Here is a 23517-nt window from a genome sequence, read left to right as displayed (position 1 = left end):
AACTGCATTTGTTACTAATTGTGTAACAGGATATTTCAGTTTCTGTTCTGTGGAAAATGTAAAAAGCATTCCAACAAAGGGTTTTAACTAGAATTTTTATTGCACCCATGCTCTTGATTGCTAAATGTAAGTCTGATCATGACATAAATGTGTCTTTAAAAAAAAAGTATCTGCAAATACAAAAAACTATTTAAAATCTGGTTTGCAGAACTGTACTTTTGCCTTAGTTCAGATGTGAAAGTTCAGATGTGGCTGAACTTTCTGTTTTGACTGTATTTATCTGGTTCTAGCATCAACTAATCACCAAAGATCTTTAATCATCAAAGATCTTCTTTACTGTGAACGCATGGTAACAAACACAAATGGTACGTACTTTTTTTGCATCTCATTTTATCCTGGAATAACTTGTGCTGACATTTGCACTAATTGTGCAAAAGCACAATTGTGATGGATATAACTACTACCACCTTAGCAATTCAAGGCACTGACACCCAATAGTTATTGTGCTTTTCTCTGCCATGCACTTGCAGGGGAGGAAAAAAAAGCTGATTCTACTTAAAATGTCCTTGATGAAGCTGTAAAATTAATTAAATCTCAACCCTTAAATATGTGTTAACATTTGGTATGGTGAGATGGGAAGTATACACAAAGTAGTTCTGCTGCAAATTTGTGCTTCCACAATTGTGTTGGGGAAAAGTGGTTCAGGTTACTGAACTGTAACCTCAATTAGACTACTTTTTCTAACAGAAAATTATTTTTACTGGAAGTAGGTATTTTCTGAAAATTGAACAAAGCAAGCCTGTCACTTTAAGAAAACTGACGGTTTTTATTGCCAACAATAATATTTGAGTTTTCAAGCAAAAATTGGAATTTTAGAAAAGTTGAATCCAAAATCATGAGCTTGACAGCTTCCCAATACTTAAAGACTGTTCTGTTGAGATCAGTGGGGATGCTCACAAAGGTGATGTTTAAATATTGAATAAAATTTGTCAATATGTAAACACATGGAAGATCTGCACAATTCAGTGAACCAGTTTTTTCCAAATAACCAGTGCATGATGTTACAAAACCAAATATCAGAAAAAGATCCACTCCAAGTGCAAGACAGACCAACAAAAAGATCACTGCAGAGCTTTCAAATTCAATGTTGGATCAAGAACTTAAAAAACTACACAGTTGTCAAGTTTTGGAATAATATCAACACAGTATTTGCAATTATTTAAAAAGGGCATTAAAATACTTTTCCCTTTTCAAAATACATGTTGTTGTTTTCATGCTTCAACAATAACAATAAACTACCTTCTGTGAAGCCACCATTAAGAGTTGCAAAACTGTAAATGTCATGCTTCCCACTAATTTTCTTTTTGTTTTTAGAAAACAGTTATGTCTGTATTAATATGTAGATTTATAATTATGAATGAAAATTCCTCAGTTTTAATATCCAATGAGATATATTGATATATACAACTCAAATAAATGGTCTTTAGGGTTCCAATATTTCTAAGAAGGTAAAGGATCCTAAAATCAAAAACTTTAAGAACCACATGCTTAAGAGGGACTACTAACGAAACTAAGAGAAAAGTAAAAAAGCCATTCCCCCAAATGAAGAAAAATTTGAATTTGACAGTTCACAAAAGATCCTCACATGGCCAACAAACACGAAAAAATACTCAACCTCATTAATCATCAGGGAAATGCGAAACAGAAACACAAGGAGATACCGCTTACCCCTGTAGAGAGGTTGAAGTTCAAGTTAAAAAGCCTAACAAACCAAATATTGGTAAGGATGTGGGTAATTGAAACTGTCAGACATTGCTAGATAGAATGTAAAATGGTACGAATATTTTGGAAAACACCTGGGCAGTTTCTTAAAAGTGCTGGGACCAATAAAGTTAGACCCTTACCTTACACCATCTACAAAAATTAATTCAAGGTAGACAGAAAAACTAAATGTAATAACTAAAACTGTAAAATGCTTATAAAAAAACCTAGGGCTAAATCTTCATCACCTTGAATTTGGCAATGGTTACTTGGATATGACATCAAAAACACAAGCAACAAAATTAAACAATTGGACTTCATCAGAATTAAAATCTTTTGTGCTTCAAAGAGGTACACAGAATGGGAGAAAATATTTGCAAATCTAGTAAGCGATTTGTATCTAAAATGTATAAAGGACTCTTACAACCCAATTAAAAAATGGGCAAAGGACTTAAATAGACATTTCTCCAAAGAAGATAAACACCTGGCTAAGAAGCTCATGAAAAAATGTTCAATGTCATCAATCATTAGGGAAATGTGTATCAAAATCACAGTGAGCTGCCATTTCACAAACACCAGGATGGTTAAAATTTAAAAAGACAGACAATAACAAGTATTGATGAGGAAGCAGAAAACTTAGAATGCCCAAATTTTCTGGTGGGACTCTAAAATGCAGTTCCTTAAAAAGCTAAACAAAGAGTTATCATATGACCCAGCAATTCGACTTCTAGGTATACACTCAAGAGAAATGAAAATAGATGTCCACATAAAAACGTATATATCGTGTTTCCCCGAAAATAAGACCTAGCCGGACAATCAGATCTAATGCGTCTTTTGGAGCAAAAATGAATATAAGACCTAGTTTTATATTATACTATTTATATTATATTATATTATATTATATTATATTATATTATATTATATTATATATTATACTATACTACATTACATTACATTACATTATCATACCCAGTCTTATGTTATATTACTATAAGGCCCGGTCTTATAGTAATATTAGTAAAATAAGACTGGGTCTTATATTAATTTTTGCTCCAAAAGACACATTAGAGCTGATTATCCAGGTAGGTCTTATTTCTGGGGAAACACGGTATGTGAACATTCACAGCAGTCATTTTTCATAATAGCCAAAATGTAGAAACTCCAATGTCCACTAACTGATGAACTGATAATCAAAATTTGGTATATTCATACAATGGAATATTACTTGGCAATAAAAAGGAATGATGTAATGATACATGCTGCAACGTGGATGCACTTTGAAAATATTACACTAAGTGAAAGCCAAAACATAAAGGCTACATACTGTATAATTCCATTTATATGAAATGTCCAGGATAGGCAAATCTATAGAGATAGAAAGTAGATTAGTGATTGCTCAGGGCTAGGGAAGAAGGAGCTGACAGGTGATAGCCAAAGGGTCTTACCGAGACCAAAAAGGGTACGAGACCCTTTAGACCATGGTCTAAATTTGATTGTGGTCTAAATGGTCTAAATTTAAATTGGTCTAAATGGTCTAAATTTGATTGTAGTAATGGTTACACAACTAACTAAACTAAAAGCTACTGAATTTATACCTTAAATGGGTGAGTTTTATGGTATGTGAATTATAGCTCAATAAAGCTACCACATACACAAAAAAAACACATGTATCTTCTATATCTTATCTAGCAGTACTAACCTTAACTTAAATATATGCCCATACATGTACAAAAACAGAAACATTCATAACTTTATTCATGACGGCCAAAAAACAAACAATCCAAATGGATGGATAAAGAAATTGTGCTATGTGGTACAGTGGTACCTCGGTTTTCTAACATAATCTGTTCCGGAAGACCGTTCAAGTTCTGAAACGTTCGAAAACAGTCGACAGCTAGGCCTCAGGATCTTGCACTCAGTGGAAGCCGCGTGACATGTTCGGCTTCCAAGGTGTGTTCGAAAACCGAAGCATTTACTTCCAGGTTTATGGCGTTCATAAACTGAAACGTTCGCCAACGGAGACATTTCAAAACCGAGGTACTCACATACTACTGGGGAAGAGCAGGTAAATTACAGATAAACATGCAGAAAAAAATGAATTAAAAAATTATTCTAAGTGAAAGAAGCAGGACACACACTGTATGATTATAATCATATGAAACTCTAGAAAAGATTAACATAATCTATAATGATAGGAAGCAGATCAGTGGTTGTCTAGGGTGATGTTATAAGAATGTCGGTAAAGGTATTTTTTGGTCATGGGTGTTTAAATCTGTTAAAAGTCATGAAAACATATACATTAGATGAGTGTGTTTTATTGCACTTAATTACAATTACATAATTAAAGTTAATTTTTAAAAAGTAAACATGGGAGATAAAATGGAATTCTAAAAGATAACTAGTTCACCAAAAAAGCAGGATAAGAACAGAGAAACAAATGACAAATGAGATACACACAGAATGAGTAACAAGAGGAGACTTGTTACTTTCCTACTAACCATATTAATAAGTAACAAGATGGGAGACTTCCTACTTTCCTACTAACCATATTAATAATTACATTAAATGTAAATAGATGAAACATGAAAATTTAAATATAAATAATGTTAAAAGTGAACTGGCATCTTAAGATGCTTAACCATAGAGCTGAGAGAACTAGGGGTGCAGCCGGGCCCCTTGTTAACTATAGTCTTGACTTCCTGTTGAACTCTATGGTAAGTTCCGGGGAGGGACGCAAACAAAAAGGGAAGCTATGTTGGACTCGCTTTCTTCCCATGTGGGCAGCTGGTGGGCAAGACCAGCCGATGAGTGTGCATGCACTCCTTGTCTCTGTTTCTTTTTCTTGTTCCGAATAAACCGTTTTCTTTTGGTGGATTACCTGGAGTATTTGGCCAGTCGACATTACTGGCATCCAACGTGAGGCTGGAACCCAAGAGCCTGAGATTAAAAGTCTCATTCATGCTCTACCGACTGAGCTAGCTGGGCTATCGCATCACTGATCAGTAACAGGGTGGAAAAAAGTATATCACATAAATGCTAAGCAAAAACGCTGTGTGGCTGTATCAATACTAGGCAAAGTAAACCTCAAGGCAAATAACATTACTAGAGATGAGAGACTTCACTGTGATAACAAGAACAATTTACACCCAACAATCATAACTGTATGTTACCTAAAAAAGAGCATCAAAATAAATGAAGTGAAAACTGACAGAACTGAAAGAAGTAGAAAAATTCAGAATAGCTGGATTTTAATACCCTTGTCTTAGAAATTGATAACACGAGTTTAAAAATAGAACATAGGAGATTGGACTATTATTAACCAACCTGATCTAATTAATACTTACAGAATACCACACTCAACAATTCCAAAATACACATATTTTCAAATACACATGTGACATTCACCAAGAGAGACTATATTCTAGAAAGTATCAAAAAACACCAAAGCAATGAAATCATACAGAGTATATTCCTGGACCACAATGATATTAAATTAGAAATTAACAATTAGAAAATATTTGGAATGCCCAAATACCTGGAAATTAAATAACACATTTCCGGAAATTATCCAAATACCTGAAAATTAAACAACACATTTCTAAATAACCATGGGCCAAAGAATACAAAGCATAAAAAAATATGGTAATAAAAATATAATCAGAATATGTGGGAAAGCAGTACTTTGAAATTCACAGCTTTATATACTTAACATTAGAAAAAAATTAAAGTGTACTATTAATGATCTAAGCAAGGGGCTGGCAAACTACAGTCCAAAAGCCAAGTCCAGCACACTGACTGATTTTATGTGGCTAGAAAACTAAGAATGTTTTTTATATTTTTAAATTGTTGGCGGTGGGGGGGGATCAGAAGAACAGTAGTATTTCATGACACATGAAAATTACATGGAATTCAAACATCACTGGCCAAAGTCATACTCATTCATGTATCATCTACAATGGAAAAGTTGAGTAGTAGCTGCAACAGAGATAATATGGTCCACAAAGCCTAAATATTTCTTATTTAAAATATTTACAGAAAAAGTTTACTGATTCCCTGATCTAAGCTCCCACGTTTAGAAGCTAGAAAAGTAAATCTGAGAGTACAAGAAAATATTAAAAATAACAAGTAAAATTAAACAGCAAACAAAAAAGAGAAAATGAGCAAAGACCATGTTGGTTCTTTGAAAGAATGAAATTGATAAAACTAGAAAGACAGATCAAAACAAAGATAAATCATAAATCATATCCACATCAGGAATGAAAAGAGGAGATTCTACAGACATTATTAGGTTAAGTCAGGAATACTGCAAATCTTTTACACTAAATTCAACAACTTAGACGAATGGCCAAATTCCTTGAAAAACATGTAATATAACCAAAACTGAAACAAGAAATGAAAAAAGAAACAACCCTATAAATATTAGAGAAATCAAATTTATAATAAAAGCTATCTCACAAAGAAAATTCCAGTCACATTCCAGAAATCCCACTCCAGAATTCACCAGTGAATTCTACTAATTATTTAAGGATGAAATAACACTAAGCCAACACAAGCTCTTTCAGAAAAAGCAGAGGGAACAATTCTTGACTTGTTTTTACACCAGCATAATCCTGATCCCCAAATCTGAAAGTATTACAAACCCAAACAACTACAGACCAAAGCCTTCATGAACACCGAAATAAAAATGTTAAAAAAACCAAACAAACAAGAAAAGCAATCAAATGCAGCAATACTTGCAAGTTTGGTTTTCCATTCAAAAAAATTTATGTACTACCCCACATTTAAAGAATAAAAAAGTAAAATCTGAAGATCTCAACAGATGTAGAAAAGTCTTTGACAAAGCTCAACATGATAAAAACTTTGAGCAAACTAGGAATAGAAGGGAATTTCCTCAAACTAATAAAAGATAACTATGAAAACCATTTAGGTAACATCATAACTAATGGTAAACAAACTCTTTTTCCCTAAAATCAGCAACAAGAAAGGTGTTTGCTTTCACCACCTCCACTGAACATTGTACTAGAGGTTGTAACCAATACAAGAAGTAAAAGGCTTAGAGATCAAAAAAGAATAAAATTGTCATTATCTGATAAATGATATAATTATGTATGTATAAAAACCTCTGAAATATTAAAAAAAAACAGTGCTACTGGTATTAAGTGAATTTACCAATTTCACATGGTACCAGGTCAGTCTAGAAAAGTTATATTTATGTATATTAACAAACAACTAGAAAGCAAAAAATTTCAATATATACCATTTAAAACAGCATCATAAAACATTAAATATCTAGGAATAAAACAAATGAAAGTTGTGTAAGACCTCTATATTGCTGGGAGAAATTAAGAACACCTATATTAATGAAGAGATATATCATTAATTGGCAGATTCAATATTGTTACGATGTCCATTCTCACTAAATGATCTACATATTCAATACAATTTCTATTATAATTCCAGTAGGCTTATTTGAAAAATAGACAAGGTAATTCTAAAATTTATATGTAAGTACAAAGGATCTAAAATAATAAACTTGAAAAAGAACGAAGTTGGAGGACTTTATCTCATTTCAAGGCTCACTATAAAAGCTAAACTAATAAAGACTGTAGTATGGGTATAATGATATATATATAGAGAGAGAGATCAATGGAACAGAATACGTTTCAGAAATAGATCCACACATATATATAGCCTTTAATTTTCAAGCAAGATACTAATTAATCTCATGTGGAAAGTCTCTTTAACAAATGTTGACTAACTGGATAGCTATGGGGGGCGTGGGATGGTGGAAGAGGGAGAAGAACTTTTCCTTCTCTTATTCATCCATCCATCCATCCACTTATTTATTTATGTATCATTGTGGTCTTATGGGCTATTTTATTCTAAAGGTTATAATCTGTTACTGCCCAAGTCCTAGCAGGAGATATCTCTTCAAGGAGCCCTGTTCCTTTTAGTGAAAGATAGTATTTAGAAACTAAGATCTGGGTGCTAGGTATACATAGTTCAACAAACAAAGAGCAAGGAAATATACGAATAAATGCATGCATGTATGTCGGGTTGTATGTGTGTACGTAAGGGAGGGAGGAAAGGAAAGAAGGGAGAGAGAATATGAATATGAATTAAAACAAATTATCTTCTCCATCATTAAATTTAACCAGCCAGTCTGAGCTAATTTTTTTCATTCCATAATAAATGGTAAATTACTTCATTAATCTAGCTGTTAAAGAATACAACTAGAGGGACTTGCTTACATGAACAAGTGAGGTTTAACTTTGGTAGGAAGGAGGAAAACAACCAAATAAAACTATGAAGCTTGTTAATATAAAGGTTAAAGAGAACAGTTTTCATTTAATAACATTTTGTTAAACTAAGGGGTATAACCCATCAGTGGATTATAAAATCAATTTAAGGTATTAGAGTCCCTTTAAAAGGAAAATAAGAAACAAGTCTAGAAGAGACAAATCAGAGCATATAAAAGATATTAAGAATGAGTTTTGTTTCATATGTATAGATGCATTATAAGATGTATTTCTTTCTGTAGGTCATACTTAAAAAAAATCAAAAAACACTCATTTAACATAACAAGTAAGGATTTCACTACTTCATTAGATTTATAAGCATATGGAAATTGGTGACCCTTAACTATGACAGCATAACAGTATTTAGGTATCATTCTGTTATGTGAAAACTCTAGAAACTACCTATTTAGGTGTAAAGAGATTTCTGATATAAAACAAATATATTTTGGTTGTGAGGCCTTCACTTCGGATATGTATTAGAAATCTTATGCTAAAAGCAGAAAGGCTGCATGTCAACAATTGCTGAGTACTCTTGCTGACACATTCCTGATTCCAAAATCTAAGAAGTGGTTGTCTTTGAATCATAAAATCTGGATTTGAAAGAGACCTAAGATTTCTTTCACCCTGTTACAGGCTGAATTGTGTCTCCAAAAACTCATTGGTTGCAGCCCTAACCCCTAGGACCTCAGAACGTAACCAAGGAGACTGCCTTCAGAGAGGTAATTAAGTTAAAATGGGATCATTAAGGTGGGCCCTAATCCAAATATGACTGGTGTCTTTGCAAGAAGCGGAGATTAAGACACAGACAACACAGTGAGCCAAGAGTGGCGATCTGCAAATCAAAGAGAGGCCTCAGAAGAAACCAACCTGCTAACATCTTGATCTTGGGAATTCCAGCTTCCAGAACTGTGAGAAAATAAATTTCTATTATTTAAGACACCCAGTTTGTGGAATTTTGTTATGGCAGCACTAGTAAACTAAAACACACCCCTTACATATGCGTAAATGAACAACCTATGCTTAGATTACCTAAACAGTCTCACGACTAATTTATGCAGTTAGGACTAGAACACAGATTAAAACTTGTTAGATATATAAAAATGGCTCATTTATAGAAAAATGGCAAGAATACCAGTAGCCATTGGTCCTAGAAATCATAAAAGTCAAAAAGCAAAAAAGAAGGCTGATATAAGGAGAACAAGTTTCAAAACACCGGACTCATGAGCTAGGCGTGAAAGCAATGTCAGATTATCTTAGAAGGGGCACAACTCAAAAGAGAAAGCTTATCTTATCTAAAGTTCAGTTCCAGCCACGTAACTTCAAAAGTCCAAAAGAAGAGAAAAAGGAAAGGTACCAAAGAAACCAAAGTGGCAACACAGGGAGCTGTCTAACTAACTTGGTTTTGAAAAGGACATTTGTGGAAATAAGAGAAGTAGTCTATGATCCAATCAGAAAGACTAAAGATAGAAGATAATGACATATGCAAAAAAATACTAGGGGGGAAAAAAACTTCCTGTAAAAACATAAGCTTCAAGCTTTGAGCTGATGATTAATTATAAATAAATGACAAAGCAGGCAGCACTGGAAGACTCAACTCCTGTTTACTTTTATCAAGAATAATTCTCAGTCCTGACAGAAGACAGTAATACTGTAAAGACGATCTCTAGTTACTTTGGGACAGAATGGTATAGGAGAAAGAACAAAGGTATCACAGTCAGATGTACATGGATTTAAATCCCAGTACTGCTGCTTACTGGAGGAGCAGCTGGATGGCAAAGTGGTTAAGAGTGTAAGCTCTGGGGGCAGCCAGATGGCTCAGTTGGTTACAGCTGGAGCTCTGAATAACAGGGTTGCCAGTTTGATTCCCACATGGGCCAGAGAGCTGCACCCTCCACAACTAGACTGAAGACAAAGAACTGCAGCTGAGCTTCTGGAGGGGTGCCCGGACCGCTCAGTTGGTTAGAGCGTGAGCTCTCAACAACAAGGTTGCCAGTTCAATTCCTGCATGGGATGGTGGGGTGTACCCCCTGCAACTAAGGACTGAAAATGGCAACTGGACTTGGAGCTGAGCTGCTGCATTCCACAGCTAGATTGAAGGACAAGGACTTGGAGCTCATGGTCCCTGGAGAAACACACTGTTCTGCAATATTCTCCAATTTAAAAATATAAATAAAAGAGTGTAAGCTCTGAAACCAGTACCTGGATTTCAATGAGTGTTGCCACTTAAAGCTAAGTAACCCTGCACAAGTTATTTAACCTCCCTGTGTCTCAATTTCCTCATTTGTAATATAGAGATGATGGCACCCACTTCATATGGTTTATAAGGCTTAAAGAAGTTACTGCACTTAACACACTGAGAACAGTGCACAGCACATAGTCATTGCTCAGTAACTGTTAATAATTGTTTATTTGTTCTGTTTTGTTCTTTTTTATCCTGGGCAAGCTATTTATTTTAATTGCTGTTGTTATTGCGGACACTGTACTGTTGTCGCACAACAGCCTAGCCAAATGTCCCTTCATGTCTTTCCTTAAGGAAAGAAAGAAGAGTTTGTGAAATTGTGCCTTTCTGGGACTCTGTTCCATCCTTGTGTTTACACCTTATGTCTCTGTCTGGTCCCCAAAAGATGGTTTGCAGCCAAAGACGGGTAAGATATCTCATGGGAGATACAACCTAAGCCAGGCGGAACCGAGTGGGGACCCCAAATGAGTTGCCTTGGACAGGTATGGGAAGGGGCCTTGCCCTCCCCTTCCCCCTGCTTGGGAAAGTCTATTGCAGGCTCTGACTTTCCCCTTGCACCTGGTTCCACTTCTCTCAACAGAATTGTTACAATGTGAAAGACTTGATCCTGAAAAGGTACATACTTTAGGTAAAAACATCCTGGGACCTTGTGCTTCTGCTGTTAACAGACAAAGGGTAATTGGAATAAACATTTTTCTGTTACCAAGTCTGAGCCTCACAGACCATGTAAGAAACAATGTTGCTTTCTTGTAGTTGTAGACCTCTCAATAAAAACCTCCAGCCAGCTTTATTCTGGGCTCCAGCCCTCTGAGACTGAGAGGCCCCTGGCCTTCGTAGAGATTTAACTGCATTAAGTCTCTGGTTGTTTGTTGCTTAAAAACCTAACCCAAACCGCTCCTTGGCTCCTTCTCGCCTCCTCACTGCCCTTGTTGCGGGCGACCGGACACTGTACAGGTTACCTAAATTTACTAAGCCACAGTTTTTCTATTCTAAAAAAAGATCAAAAGATGTTTTAAGGATTAAGGAGACACTGAGTGTAAAGCACCTAATAGATACTCAATGAACAGTAGATGCCAACTTCTACCCAAATTTTGAAAAGGACAGCACTGCTTTATTTAAGATACTGAACGTAAGCAAGTATTATATATTCAAGTAAAATTTTAGATTATCAAGAAGATGACAATGTAGATAAGAAAGAAATAACAATTAGAAGCCAGTATAAACTCATTGGCAATAATACATGAAAAGCTAACCTTTTCATTTACTTCTAACATGGGGTTAGTAGACTGTGAACAAAACTGTGTACCTTGATTTCAGTAAAGCACTCAAGTACTTATTTTCATAATAAATTTATAGAATATAATAAAGAAACCTGGGATGAATGATAGTACAATTAAATGAATTTGTAGGAAAAACTTTGCCCCAAAATAACATTAACGAATAAGACACTAGTTTGCAAACCAGTTTTTTATGGCCCTACACTATTTAACATCTTTGAGTAAGCAGGCATTAATGAAAAATCCTAGATGTTGGTTTAAAAAAAAGAAAAGAAAAAGAAACTCAACAGCAATTCTGCAGAACCCTGAGTGTTTTAATTGACATGAGCAAAAATCTGCTGACCAACAAAGAGATCTAACTACTAAAAGAGAGAAAAAAAACATGATATGATACAATATGATGTAATATAATGCTACATTAATAAAAGAATGCCCAGATCAAAGGAAGTAAATATGAAGAGAAGTCAGAAGACATAGGAAAAACCTATCTTTACCTCTGGTTGTTACTTTTCATGGACAGAAAAGGCTGGCCAAGATGGTGACCTATATCATATACTGTCATATAATGAAAACTAGAAATTTGGGGGCTACTGATTGAGGTTTTGCATTTGCACATGCAGAAAAAGAACATGTAAGAAAATAAAGGGTAGATTCATCTTTCCTCAAAATGAAAAATTTTACAACATTGAGAGTTGTTTGGAGAATGGCATTCCCATCAACAGAGGCTGATGACAACCAATTAGGAATTTACACATTAGGAATCAATGTATCTGGAAGAAATCTGATCTTTGTTACATGATAATACTAAAACACTTCGTTTTTTTCCGCTGTGTGTGTGTGTGTATGTGTATATATGTGTACACATATACACATAGTATATATATACACACACAAATACATATATACGTCGTGTGTGTGTATTAATCAACTCAAAGAAACTTTTTAAAAACTGCATTTAAAATTAAAAGAAATTTTGCTTATATTGTTAGATAAACAAAATACAACAATCAAAACAAAAAGACAAACTCTATAAACACAGAATACTTCTAAATCTTTGGCAATGATTCACAGTATGCTTTTTTTTTTTCCCATGTGTCCAGGGCATGAACCAGGCATGGGCACAGACCACACAATAAGTAAGTTTTGTTAGTTATATGTGAGAGCAAAATCTATCACTATGAGTAAGTCACCACAGTGATTTATTTATCAAAGTGATAAACTTACATTATAATGAAAATTTTATCATATATAATAATCCCAAGAAAAAACACAAGAGTAGTAAACAGTGGTTTAAAAATCTACATACAATGAATGTTAATAACACTATCCATTTATAGAGTGCATTAAAATTTCTCAAAATGCTTTTCCACCTGTTTGCCATCTAATCTGAAAACAACTCTGAGGTAGATAAATGGTATTAATCCTATTTCACTGTCTTCCTGAGGCTCAGAGGGGTAAACGACTTTCTTCAGATCACTCAAATTGGTCCAGAATATGAACCTGGAGCATGTGACTTTTGGTCAGCATCCATTCTTTTCTTCAATAACTTTGTTTTCTCTTTAAGAAATAATACATTTTCATTGTACAAATGGTAGAATTCAAATCGGTAAGAGAAATCACCTCCCCAATTAAACAATGTATTAATAACATTAAGGAGAAACTACCTTTCATGTGAAATGGAAAAAAAAAAGTAAAAGAAAAAAGTCAAGTAAAACAACTCAAGTAAAAGAAATTTTTCTTTTACTTCCCATAAAACTGTGCTGAAAAAAAACAGAAGGCAAAGAGGATCAGTTAAGCACACTAAATAATGTTTTCTTAAACAGCCATGAAATACCAAGGGTGCCGAAAAAAATGCATACAAATTTTAAGAGATGTTATCTACGTTCAAGGCAGTAGTTCACCGTAATCAGAAGTGTCTGGACAGGGGCGGACAGGTGGCCCAGGTGGTTAGAGCGCTGGCTCTAGGCAACGGGACTGCCAGTTCGACTCCCACGTGGGCCAGCGAGATGCGCCCTCCGCAATTAGAATGAAGTCAATGAACTGACGCTCAGCTCCTGGGTGGCCAAATGGCCCAGTCGGTTGGAGCACATCCTCTAAACCACAAGGTTGCCAGTGCGATTCCTCGACTCCCGCAAGGGACAGTAAGCACTGTCCCCTGCAACTAAGACTGAATACGGCACCTTGAGCTGAGCTGCCGCTGAGCTGCCAGATGGCTCAGTTGGAGCGCGGGCTCTCAACCACAAGGTTGCCAGTTCGACTCCCACAAGGGATGGTGGGCTGTGCCCGCTGCAACTAGCAACAGCAACTGGACGTGGAGCTGAGCTGCGCCCTCCACAACTAAGACTGAAAGGACAACAACTTGATTTGGAAAAGTCTCAGAAATACACACTCTTCCCCAATAAAGTCCTGTTCCCCTTCCCCAATAAAATCTTTAAAAAAAAAAAAAGGGAACTGTCTGGACATTGATAGCAACCACTTTGAGCACCTCTTGTAATTGCAGAAGTCAAACATGACTTATATTCATCTTTTGCTATTGGTATATATTGAGTATTACAATTAATAGTTTCTTCCTTTCTTAAAATGTATATACATTTTTTTGGCACCCTCTGTAGTTTGCATGTTAATATACTTAAGTAACACCAAATGGAGACACATGCCTTTTAAGTGGGTTCTAACAGTATCAGAATTCTTGTCTTTATAAGCTTATAAAAACCCTAAACTTCAACTTTAGTAAGTGAAAGGTAAAACCATTACCTTGGGTGTGCTTCCTTTAATGAACTTTTTAATTGAGGACAACAAGCCGGTTTCATTCTTCGGTGGTTTTTCTCCTCCTGAAGGCAGGCTATCATCAACCTCTGAATATTTCCTCTTTGCTCTGGCAGTGCGTTGTGTTTGGATTTGATTTGATTGCTGAGAAGCTTTCCGTGTTCTCAGCCTCATCTTTTATGGGTGCCACATGTAAAACTATATGGGAAAAACAAAAAGGATTATTTATTAAAATTAAACCTACCATACCCTTATTTTCCATTTATATACTAAAAATGTCTTCATTAAAAAGAAGTCCAGGGCCGGCCCGATAGCTCAGGTGGTTGGAGCTCCATGCTCCTAACTCCAAAGGCTGCCAGTTCGATTCCCACATGGGCCAGTGGGCTCTCAACCACAAGGTTGCCAGTTCCATTCCTTGAGTCCCCTGCAACTAAAATTGAACACGGCACCTTGAGCTGAGCTGCCGCTGAGCTCCCGGATGGCTCAGTTGGTTGGAGCGCATCCTGTCAACCACAAGGTTGCTGGTTGGACTCCCACAAGGGATGTTGGGCTGTGCCCCCTGCAACTAACAACCGCAACTGGAGCTGAGCTGCGCCCTCCACAAGTAAGACTGAAAGGACAACAACTTGACTGGAGAAAAGTCCTGGAAGTACACACTGTTCCCCAATAAAGTCCTGTTCCCTTTCCCCAACAAAATCTTAAAAAAACAAAACAAAAAGAAGTCCTGATCTCTAAGAGATTGAAATGAGAAACTAACATTTTAAGTGAAAGGCACTGTGCTTTGAACCTCGTAGTATATATATCATCCCAACTAACCTTCCCAACAAACTTCTGAAATATCTATGATCAAACACTGAAGAGTGTGCATGCTCTTTCCACAACACTATACTGCCTCTACCTATGCCAACATTGTCATTCATTTAATCATTCATTCAACAAGCATTTATTGAGTAGTGACCACATTTGAGGCACTGGTCAGCTAGTAAATAGTAAACAAGACGGAAAGTTTTCTACCCTCTGAAGCTCAATCACAATGTAGTAGAAAAACTCTCAGTCAATAAATGAATTAATTCTATGAGCACAATTTCTATAACTAATAATTATATAAGTGTAACAAGAGAAGTTGGATCATTTTGTGGGATTCGATCTTACCACACATGATACTTTAAAAAATGAATTCATAGCAGAAAGAAAATATAAGGCAATCTCCTTGAATGCTCTCATTTTATAGATGAGAAAAACAGTGGCTGGTAAAACTGTCCCAAGACTTAAAGGCAGTTAAGAACACACTCTGAATTAGAATCTGTGTAACAGAACACAAAACTACTAAACTAAGAATTAAGAGATATGAATTCTAATCCTACCTCAATCATAGCTAAGCAGTAGTCACAACAGTGTTTTTTCACCTACATAAAGAATACATTCATCTTACCATCTTGAGGCTCAAAATGAAAAGGAATTACAATAAAGCTACTCACAATAGTAATGTATTCACAGAAAGTCTAACTCCACTTAAGTACTCTAAAGTCCTAAAGGTGTGGCAATTCCTGGCAAAGATTAGGGTCTTCCCCATCCAATTAGGAAGCTTAAGAAGTTACGTCTTTACTAATTCAACATAACTGAACTCACAGAAAGACAGTTAGAAACCTTTAAAAAACTATACAGAAACTTTACACTACTCTACTACACAATAACTGCTTTTACAACAAAAAACCAAAAACCCCAAAATCAAGGGATCCACCAGGAGTTCCAAATATCTTTCCAAATAATTACTTTTTCCCCATCACCAAATGGTGGTGTTTTAAGTTGCTATCCCCAAATAATATAAATATTGCCTTTTCTCCTGAAGAGTCACTGTTAACTTCTAAAGAAAGTTATTTTTAATCAATTTCTATGAGGTTGGGGTTTTTTTCAGTTTTTTCAAAAATACCTAAGGGTGAACCTACAAATTCAGAATCATTAAATGATTATAGAAATTAGAAAATGTTATAAAACAACATATTGACGTAAAGTAGATCTTAAAAGACTAAAGGTGTATAGGTAGTCCAGTCTTATGAAGTTCAGCTCATGAAAATTTAAACACTTATTTACCAGAATGGTAATAAAAGGGTGAAAATTATAATCTCTGCCCACGAGAATCAAAAAGTCTAGGTAAATATATATACACATTCTGACAATAAAGTTCGCGAACTTGTTTTAACGATGTTGCTAACCTTTTTTGATATCAGAGGGATTAGTCATTATGAATTTGTACCAACTGGACAAACACTTAACCTAATTTACTATTCAGAAGTGCTGAAAAGGCTGCGTGAAAAAGTTGGATGACCTGAACTTTTCACCAACAAATCATGGCTCTTACATCACAAACATGCACCAGCTCACACGGCACTGTCTGTGAGGGCATTTTTAGCCAGTAAACAAATAACTGTATTGGAACACCCTCCCCAGTCACCTGATGTGGCCCCCAATGACTTCTTTCTTTACCTGAAGATAAAGGAAATATTGAAAGGAAGACATTTTGATGACATTCAGGACATCACAAGTAATACAATGACAGCTCTTATAGTCATTCCAGAAAAGAGTTCCAAAATTGCTTTCAAGGGTGGACTAGGCGCTGGCATCAGTGCATAGCTTCCCAAGGGGAGTACTTCGAAGGTGACCATAGTGATATTCAGCAGTGAGGTATGTAGCATTTTTTCTAGGATGAGCTCGTGAACTTAATTGTCCAACATTGTATATATCATAGTTTACACATAAAATGCTAGAGCACTGCATGTTGAGAGTAAAGAAGGTTCTGGTAAAGCTTAGAAGAAAAGTCCTCTGAACTAAAAAATAACCAATGGATTTTCACTGGAAAGCAAGAGAAGAACATTTATAAAAGGAAGCTGAAATGTAGAGAGTGTTTGTCCATTTCAATAGTGAGTTATAGAAAGGTGTTATGTAATAGGTCTGAAAGCGCTAAAGCAGTCAAGCCCTCATGAACTTTCAAAACTGACCACTCATGCAACAGATGAAGGAACCACATACTTTTCAATCTCACATGGAATGTTCACCAAGACAGACTACGTGGTGAACAGTAAAACAAGTCTCGGTAAATTTCAAGATTAAAATCTTACCAAGTATGTTCTCTGACCACATTATATAATAAATCAAAACAAAACAAAAAACCTCTTTAAGAGCACCAAATGCTTGGAAATTTAAAAATATATTTATAAATAAATGTTGAGTCAAAAAAGAAATCATAAGACGAACACAAAATATTTTTAATTGAAAAATAACAAAAACAGAACATATAAAGATTTCTAGGATGAATAAGCAGCACTTAGAGGGAAAGTATAAACATATATGCACTCAACAACAGAGTCCCAAAATATCTGAAGTAAAAATTGTCAAATAAAGTAAAAACGGGCAATTCAACAATAGTTGGAAACTTCACTGCTCACCTTCAATGATAGACAGAACTACACAAAAGATCAACATAGAAATAGAAGATTTGAACAATTCTCTAGACCTAAGAAACTTATGTAGGACACTCCATCCAACAACAGCTGAATACATATTGTCACCTTACACATGGAAGGAACATTCTCTAGGAGAAACTACATGTTAGGACACAAAGCAAGGCTCAATAGACTTAAAAGGATTGAAAACATACAAGTATAAGGTCTCCAAACATATTGGAACAAAATTAGAATTCACAAGGAAGAAAAATGTGAGAAATTAACAAATATGCAGAAATTAAACAAACTCCTAAATAACTACTGTGTCAAAGAAAAAAATCACAATGGGAATCAGAAAACACTTCAAGATGAATGAAAAAACACAACATACCAAAACTTATGGGATGCCCCAAAAGCAAGTTGCTCAGTTGCTCAAAGGGCAACTGAATGGCTGTAAATGCTTATATTAAAAAAAGACCTGAAATTGGTAACAAAACCTTCCACTTTAAGAAATTAGAAAGAGAAAAGCAAACTACATCTAAAGAAAGCAGAAGGAAGGAAATAGTAAGAGCAGAAATATGTCAAATAGATAATTTAAAAAAAAGAAAAATCAATGAAACCAAAAAAGCTGGTTCTTTGCAAAGAAGAACTATATATGCAAAGGCTATATAAAGAAATCCTAAAACACAAAGAAGACAAACCAGCCATTAGAAAACAATGGGCAAAACATGATTAGCCACAGGCATATGAAATGACACTCAACATTATTCACCATCAAATGTACAAGTTCTGCTGGTGGGAACGTAAGGTTTTTGGTAAAAGTTTACCAATTTCTAATAAACAACACCTATCCCTTTGATCCAATAAGTTCACTTCTAAGTTTTTATCCAAGAAAAATGCAAACATTTCTACAACATACTTTTACAAAAATGTTCCAGACAGCTTTATTTATAATAGCCGCAAACTAGAAACAATGGAAGTGCACAGTGATAGAAAGACGAATATTGTGGTGTTTTCACACAGTGGAATAATCATCACACACATAACAACAATTACTACTATCATCAACATCATCAACATGAAAGAATCTCACAGACATTATGCTGAGCAATGGCAGACACAAGAGTACATATTTGATGATACCATTAAAAAGAAATTCTATCAGAGACAAAAATAATATACAGAGAAAAATAATCAGAATAGAAGTTGCCTTGGGGAAAGGAAATGTCCCATACTGTGATAGGGGTGTGGATCTATTTGTCCAAATTTACAGCTAAGATCTATGTGTTTCAAAGTATGTACATTTTACCTAAATAAAAATCTGTAAAAAGTTCTTATGAACAATGACCAACAACAAGGTAGGAGGAAGTTGGGAGTGGGTGGGAGTATAGATCCCAGAAGAAAGAAATGTTAGTAACTATTGAAACTGAGTTATGGTTATATGGGGCTTAATAATACCATTCTGTTTACTTTGTGGGTATATTTGATATTTTCCATTAAAAAAATAACGGTAACAACAAAAAACCCTGACTACCAGAGCTACTGACAGGGTAACACTGAAAAGAAAATGCTGAATAAAGTCAAAATAGAGTAGGACAGGATCAAATGAGAAAAGCAAAGAGAAATGTCTACAAAAAGATGAGAAGAGGAACATAAACTAAGCAATCTGAGAGAGCAATTCTCCGTATTTTTGAACATTTTAAAAAACCCACAAAAAGCTCCATTCAAGTAAAAAACTATCTTGAATCAAACTTCCTAAAAGTTCAGGAAAACAAACTTCATATTAAAAAGTAACAAAAATTAGATCAGAGCCCATATAGTTATAAGAAAGTAAAAGGGTAGACTAAAACCCCTAACTTCCTACAGACAATAAAATTACAAAAGACAGGTCCACAAAAACAGATCACAACTATAAACTACATTTCCAAGCAAGCTTAAAGACACTAATACAACAATAAATTTAACCAAGATTTGGGGCATAAAGGGTGGATAAAGTGGTAGAACTCAGAAAAAAATTTTAAAGCAAAGAAAAAAAATCATTTCAGAAATGACGACTAAAAGAGAACAAAGAAGTAAATGAACACAACAGGTAGAGAAAGAAGGACTATTTCTCAACATTACAAAAAAGGATTAAAGAGAAACTGATACATATTAGAGATAAAGATCATACTCAGGCCAGCCCAGTGGCTCAGGTGGTTGGAGCACCATGCTCCTAATGCCAAGGTCGCCGGTTCGATTCCCACATGGGCCAGTGAGCTGCGCCCTCTACAGCTACGATTGTGAACAACGGCTCTCCCTGGAGTTGGGCTGCCATGAGCAGCGAGAGGTTGGCGTGGGCTGCTGTGTGCTGCCATGGGCTACTTTAACATGTGCTGCCAGGAACAGCCGTGGCTGGCAGCTGGCGAGAGCGGCCGACCAACTGCCTCTGCGGGGTGGGGTTGGGGGGGGTGGTACAAGGCTCATAATACCAGCAGGGCTAGGGAGCTGTGTCCTACACAACTAGACTGAGAAACAGCGGCTAAACAGCGGCTTGAAGTGGAGTGAGGGGTGGGGAGCATAAAAATGGGACAAAAATAAAAGATCAGACTCAAAAGTAAACATGAAAACCTTTCAGAAATAGAAAAAGTTTAAAATCATATATTGAAATACACAGACCTGAGAATAGCAACCCAGAATGACCAATTCCAAGACATAGTCTAGTATGAACTACTAGAACTTTATTTTAAGGAGGGAAAAATCGTTTTGCCAGATGTAAGCAAACTTTTTCTTACAGAACCAGACAGCAAATATTTTACTCTTGCAGACCATAAGATGAAAGTTATATGAAATTCAAATATCAGTGTCCAGAGCTATGTTCATTGGTTTCCATACTGTCTATCGCACTGTATAGCAAAAGCTACCAAAGAGAATATGTAAATGAATGGGCATGCCCTATGTACAATAAAATTGTGTTTACAAACACAGGCAATTAACCCATGGACAGTAATTTGCAGACCCCTTATCTAGGTAGGCACTAAATAACTTTAAAACGGAAAGAGAGAAAAATACACTGCTCTAAATTTTTCAATAGCAACACTTTATGCCAGAAGAAAAATGGAGTAACCTATTTAAAATAAAATAATGAAGGAAATAACATATAAACCAAGAATTTTATATCCAAAAAAATAACTTAGAAGAACACCGAGCACAAACTGTTACCAGTACGCAAGAACTTGGGGAATATTGTGCTTATGGAGCCCTTTCAAAAAATCTGATAGAGCACTTCATAAAACCAAACTGACTACAGATACTGCATAAGAACTGATGGTAAGCACCAAGCATAGAACGTATAGTTATTCATACAACTAGGATAAAATAAAGGCTAAATGAGACAGAGCACTGTATGAAAGGGCTACATTCTCTGACAATGTATAGACTCAACTATTTAAAAGTGAGGGAAGAATGGGGAGAGCACAGCAAAAGAAGTATTTATAAGGCTTCAGTAATCATACAAATATGAAGTTGCTGGAATTGCTATTCTGAGACTTGTGAGGTGAATCTTACTTAGATTTCTAATTTAAGTCTGTCATCCACTAGGGCTTTGGGAACCAAGACACAGTATGGAACACAAGACAGATATGAAATGGAGGAAGAGATAAAAACCCTGGAATTCTGACTATGGCCAAGTTAAGAGGACAACAAATCCTATCCACAAAGAGCCACCACACAGTTGGACAAAATGACAAAAACCATTTGAGCACTCTGGAAATCAACCAAAAGCATACAACAATCTGAGAATGCTTACAAAACTGCTCAACTCAGGGTAAGAACATTGGAGTCCGTGCCATTGTCTGGAGTTGCTCCGCTCCCCTATCTTCCTACCTGCAAACTCAGATGATTTGGCAAGCTGAGAGGACTGGCAGATTTGAGGTCACCATAAAGAGACTCACATGATTCAGAGCAGTTGGGTAATGATCACATTCAGTGCTGTCATCAGTATAAGTGACAATTCTAGTATGTGGGATAATAATTTCTGTGGCAAGTGAAGTTAGGAGGGCCAACAGCTCTAGTAGCTTGACATTGCAGGGGTTGTTAGGACAACCATATTGCTAGCTGAGGCAGTACACATGCACAGAAGAGACTAAAGAGGATCCAAGCTATGTACATACTCTTGACCAATCATGCAGCTACACATATGAACACAGGAGATATGAAATGGATCAGTAGAAAATAAGAGCTGGGACAGACTTGGAAAAGGCCTGAACTTGGAATGTGCACCCCACACAGAACCACAGGCAGAGGGAGAAGAAGTCTTACTGTGCAAGATGTTTGGGCAGAATATGTATCCAAACATAGGTGAACCATAAAACTATGCAGACATAGGGGTGTGCCTTGGTAGCCAAGCTTAAAAATTAAAACAAGAATTTTTTTTAAAAAAGTGGCTGCACACTGCAGGAAGACAAAATTCATAGATTTTGCCTGTGGAAGTTAACTAAACAAATAACTTCCAGAGGGAAAAATTCTGAATCCAGAGTGGCTACAATATCTTATCTAAAATGGCCAGTTTACAACAAAAAATTAGGAGACACACAAAGAAACAGGAAAATATACAATGAATCTGTATTAGATGTCAGGCTTACAACAACTCAAGGAGAAACATAGGTAAGTAATCTGCCTACGTAAGACAAAATTCACTCTTGCCCTTACAAGTTTGAAAAATTCTCTATTTCAGGTGGACATACCGAGCCTTTTCTCTGATGATAAAACATACATTGTTAGAAAACTTTAAAAGAACAGGAATATATGAAAAAAAACCACATAATTCTTATACCTAGAAATAACTGAAATGTGAGTACATGTTATACCATTTGTTTAAGTATGTATAAATACTGGGGTGCCAAAAAAATGTACACAAGTGGACACTTTGGTCAACATTGCTCAAGCCGTAGTTCACCATAATCAGAATGCAGAAGTTAAACATGACTTCTATTTAACTTTCGTTGTCAGTATACATTATTACAATTTTAATATTTTTTTCTTTCTTAAAATGTGTATACATTTTTTTCCCACCCTCTGGTTTAATCAATACTTAGAATTATACTCCATGCAGAATGGTATGACCTGTTTTTTCCGATTTTATACTATAAACTCCATAACCAATGTTGTTTTTTTAATCTGAAAACGTAATTTTTTAATTAGTTTCAGATAATACAAAAACAACAATCACTAGACATTTACACCCCTCACAAAGTGATAACCCCAACAAGTCTAATACCCATCTGACAAGTGCATAGCTATTATACCATTGACTATATTCCCTATGCTGTATTTTACATCCCGTGATTTTATATATATCTTCACCTATAAATACAGATATAAATATAAAATGAGGTATGACAATTAAGTTTGTGAACTAGTTGCAACAATGTTGCTAACCTTTTTTGATATGAGGGGTTATTATGGATTTGTGCCAACTGGACAAACAGTTAACCAAGTTTACTATTTGGAAGTGCTGAAAAGGCTGCGTGAAAAAGACAACCTAAACTTTTCTCCAATTCATGGCTCTTGCATCACGACAATGCATGAGCTCACACGGCACTGTCTATGAGGGAGTTTTTAGCCAGTAAACAACTGTATTGGAACACTCTCCTTACTCACCTGATCTGGCCCCCAATGATTACTTTCTTTACCCGAAGATAAAGAAAATATCAAAAGGAAGACATTTTGGTGACATTCAGGACATCAAGGGTAATACG

At 35.6% G+C, this 23517-nt stretch overlaps 1 protein-coding gene across 3 annotated transcripts in view; it reads right to left on the bottom strand.

Moving 5' to 3' along the window:
- CTDSPL2 (CTD small phosphatase like 2) overlaps nt 1-23517 on the bottom strand; it is an 86817-nt gene that overhangs the window by 39997 nt on the left and 23303 nt on the right. For all 3 annotated transcript variants that reach the window (XM_081047932.1, XM_081047934.1, XM_081047933.1), the window contains exon 2: nt 14331-14540. In XM_081047932.1, the coding sequence (XP_080904058.1) occupies nt 14331-14516 (186 nt within the window). In that variant the 5' untranslated portion in view covers nt 14517-14540. The remainder of the gene's footprint in view (nt 1-14330; nt 14541-23517) is intronic.

The sequence above is a fragment of the Rhinolophus hipposideros genome (assembly GCF_964194185.1).
Source record: "Rhinolophus hipposideros genome assembly, chromosome: 5".
NCBI classification, from domain to species: domain Eukaryota; kingdom Metazoa; phylum Chordata; class Mammalia; order Chiroptera; family Rhinolophidae; genus Rhinolophus; species Rhinolophus hipposideros.
The sequence above is the reverse complement of the archived record's forward strand: the minus strand, read 5'-3'. Positions and strand labels throughout refer to the sequence as shown.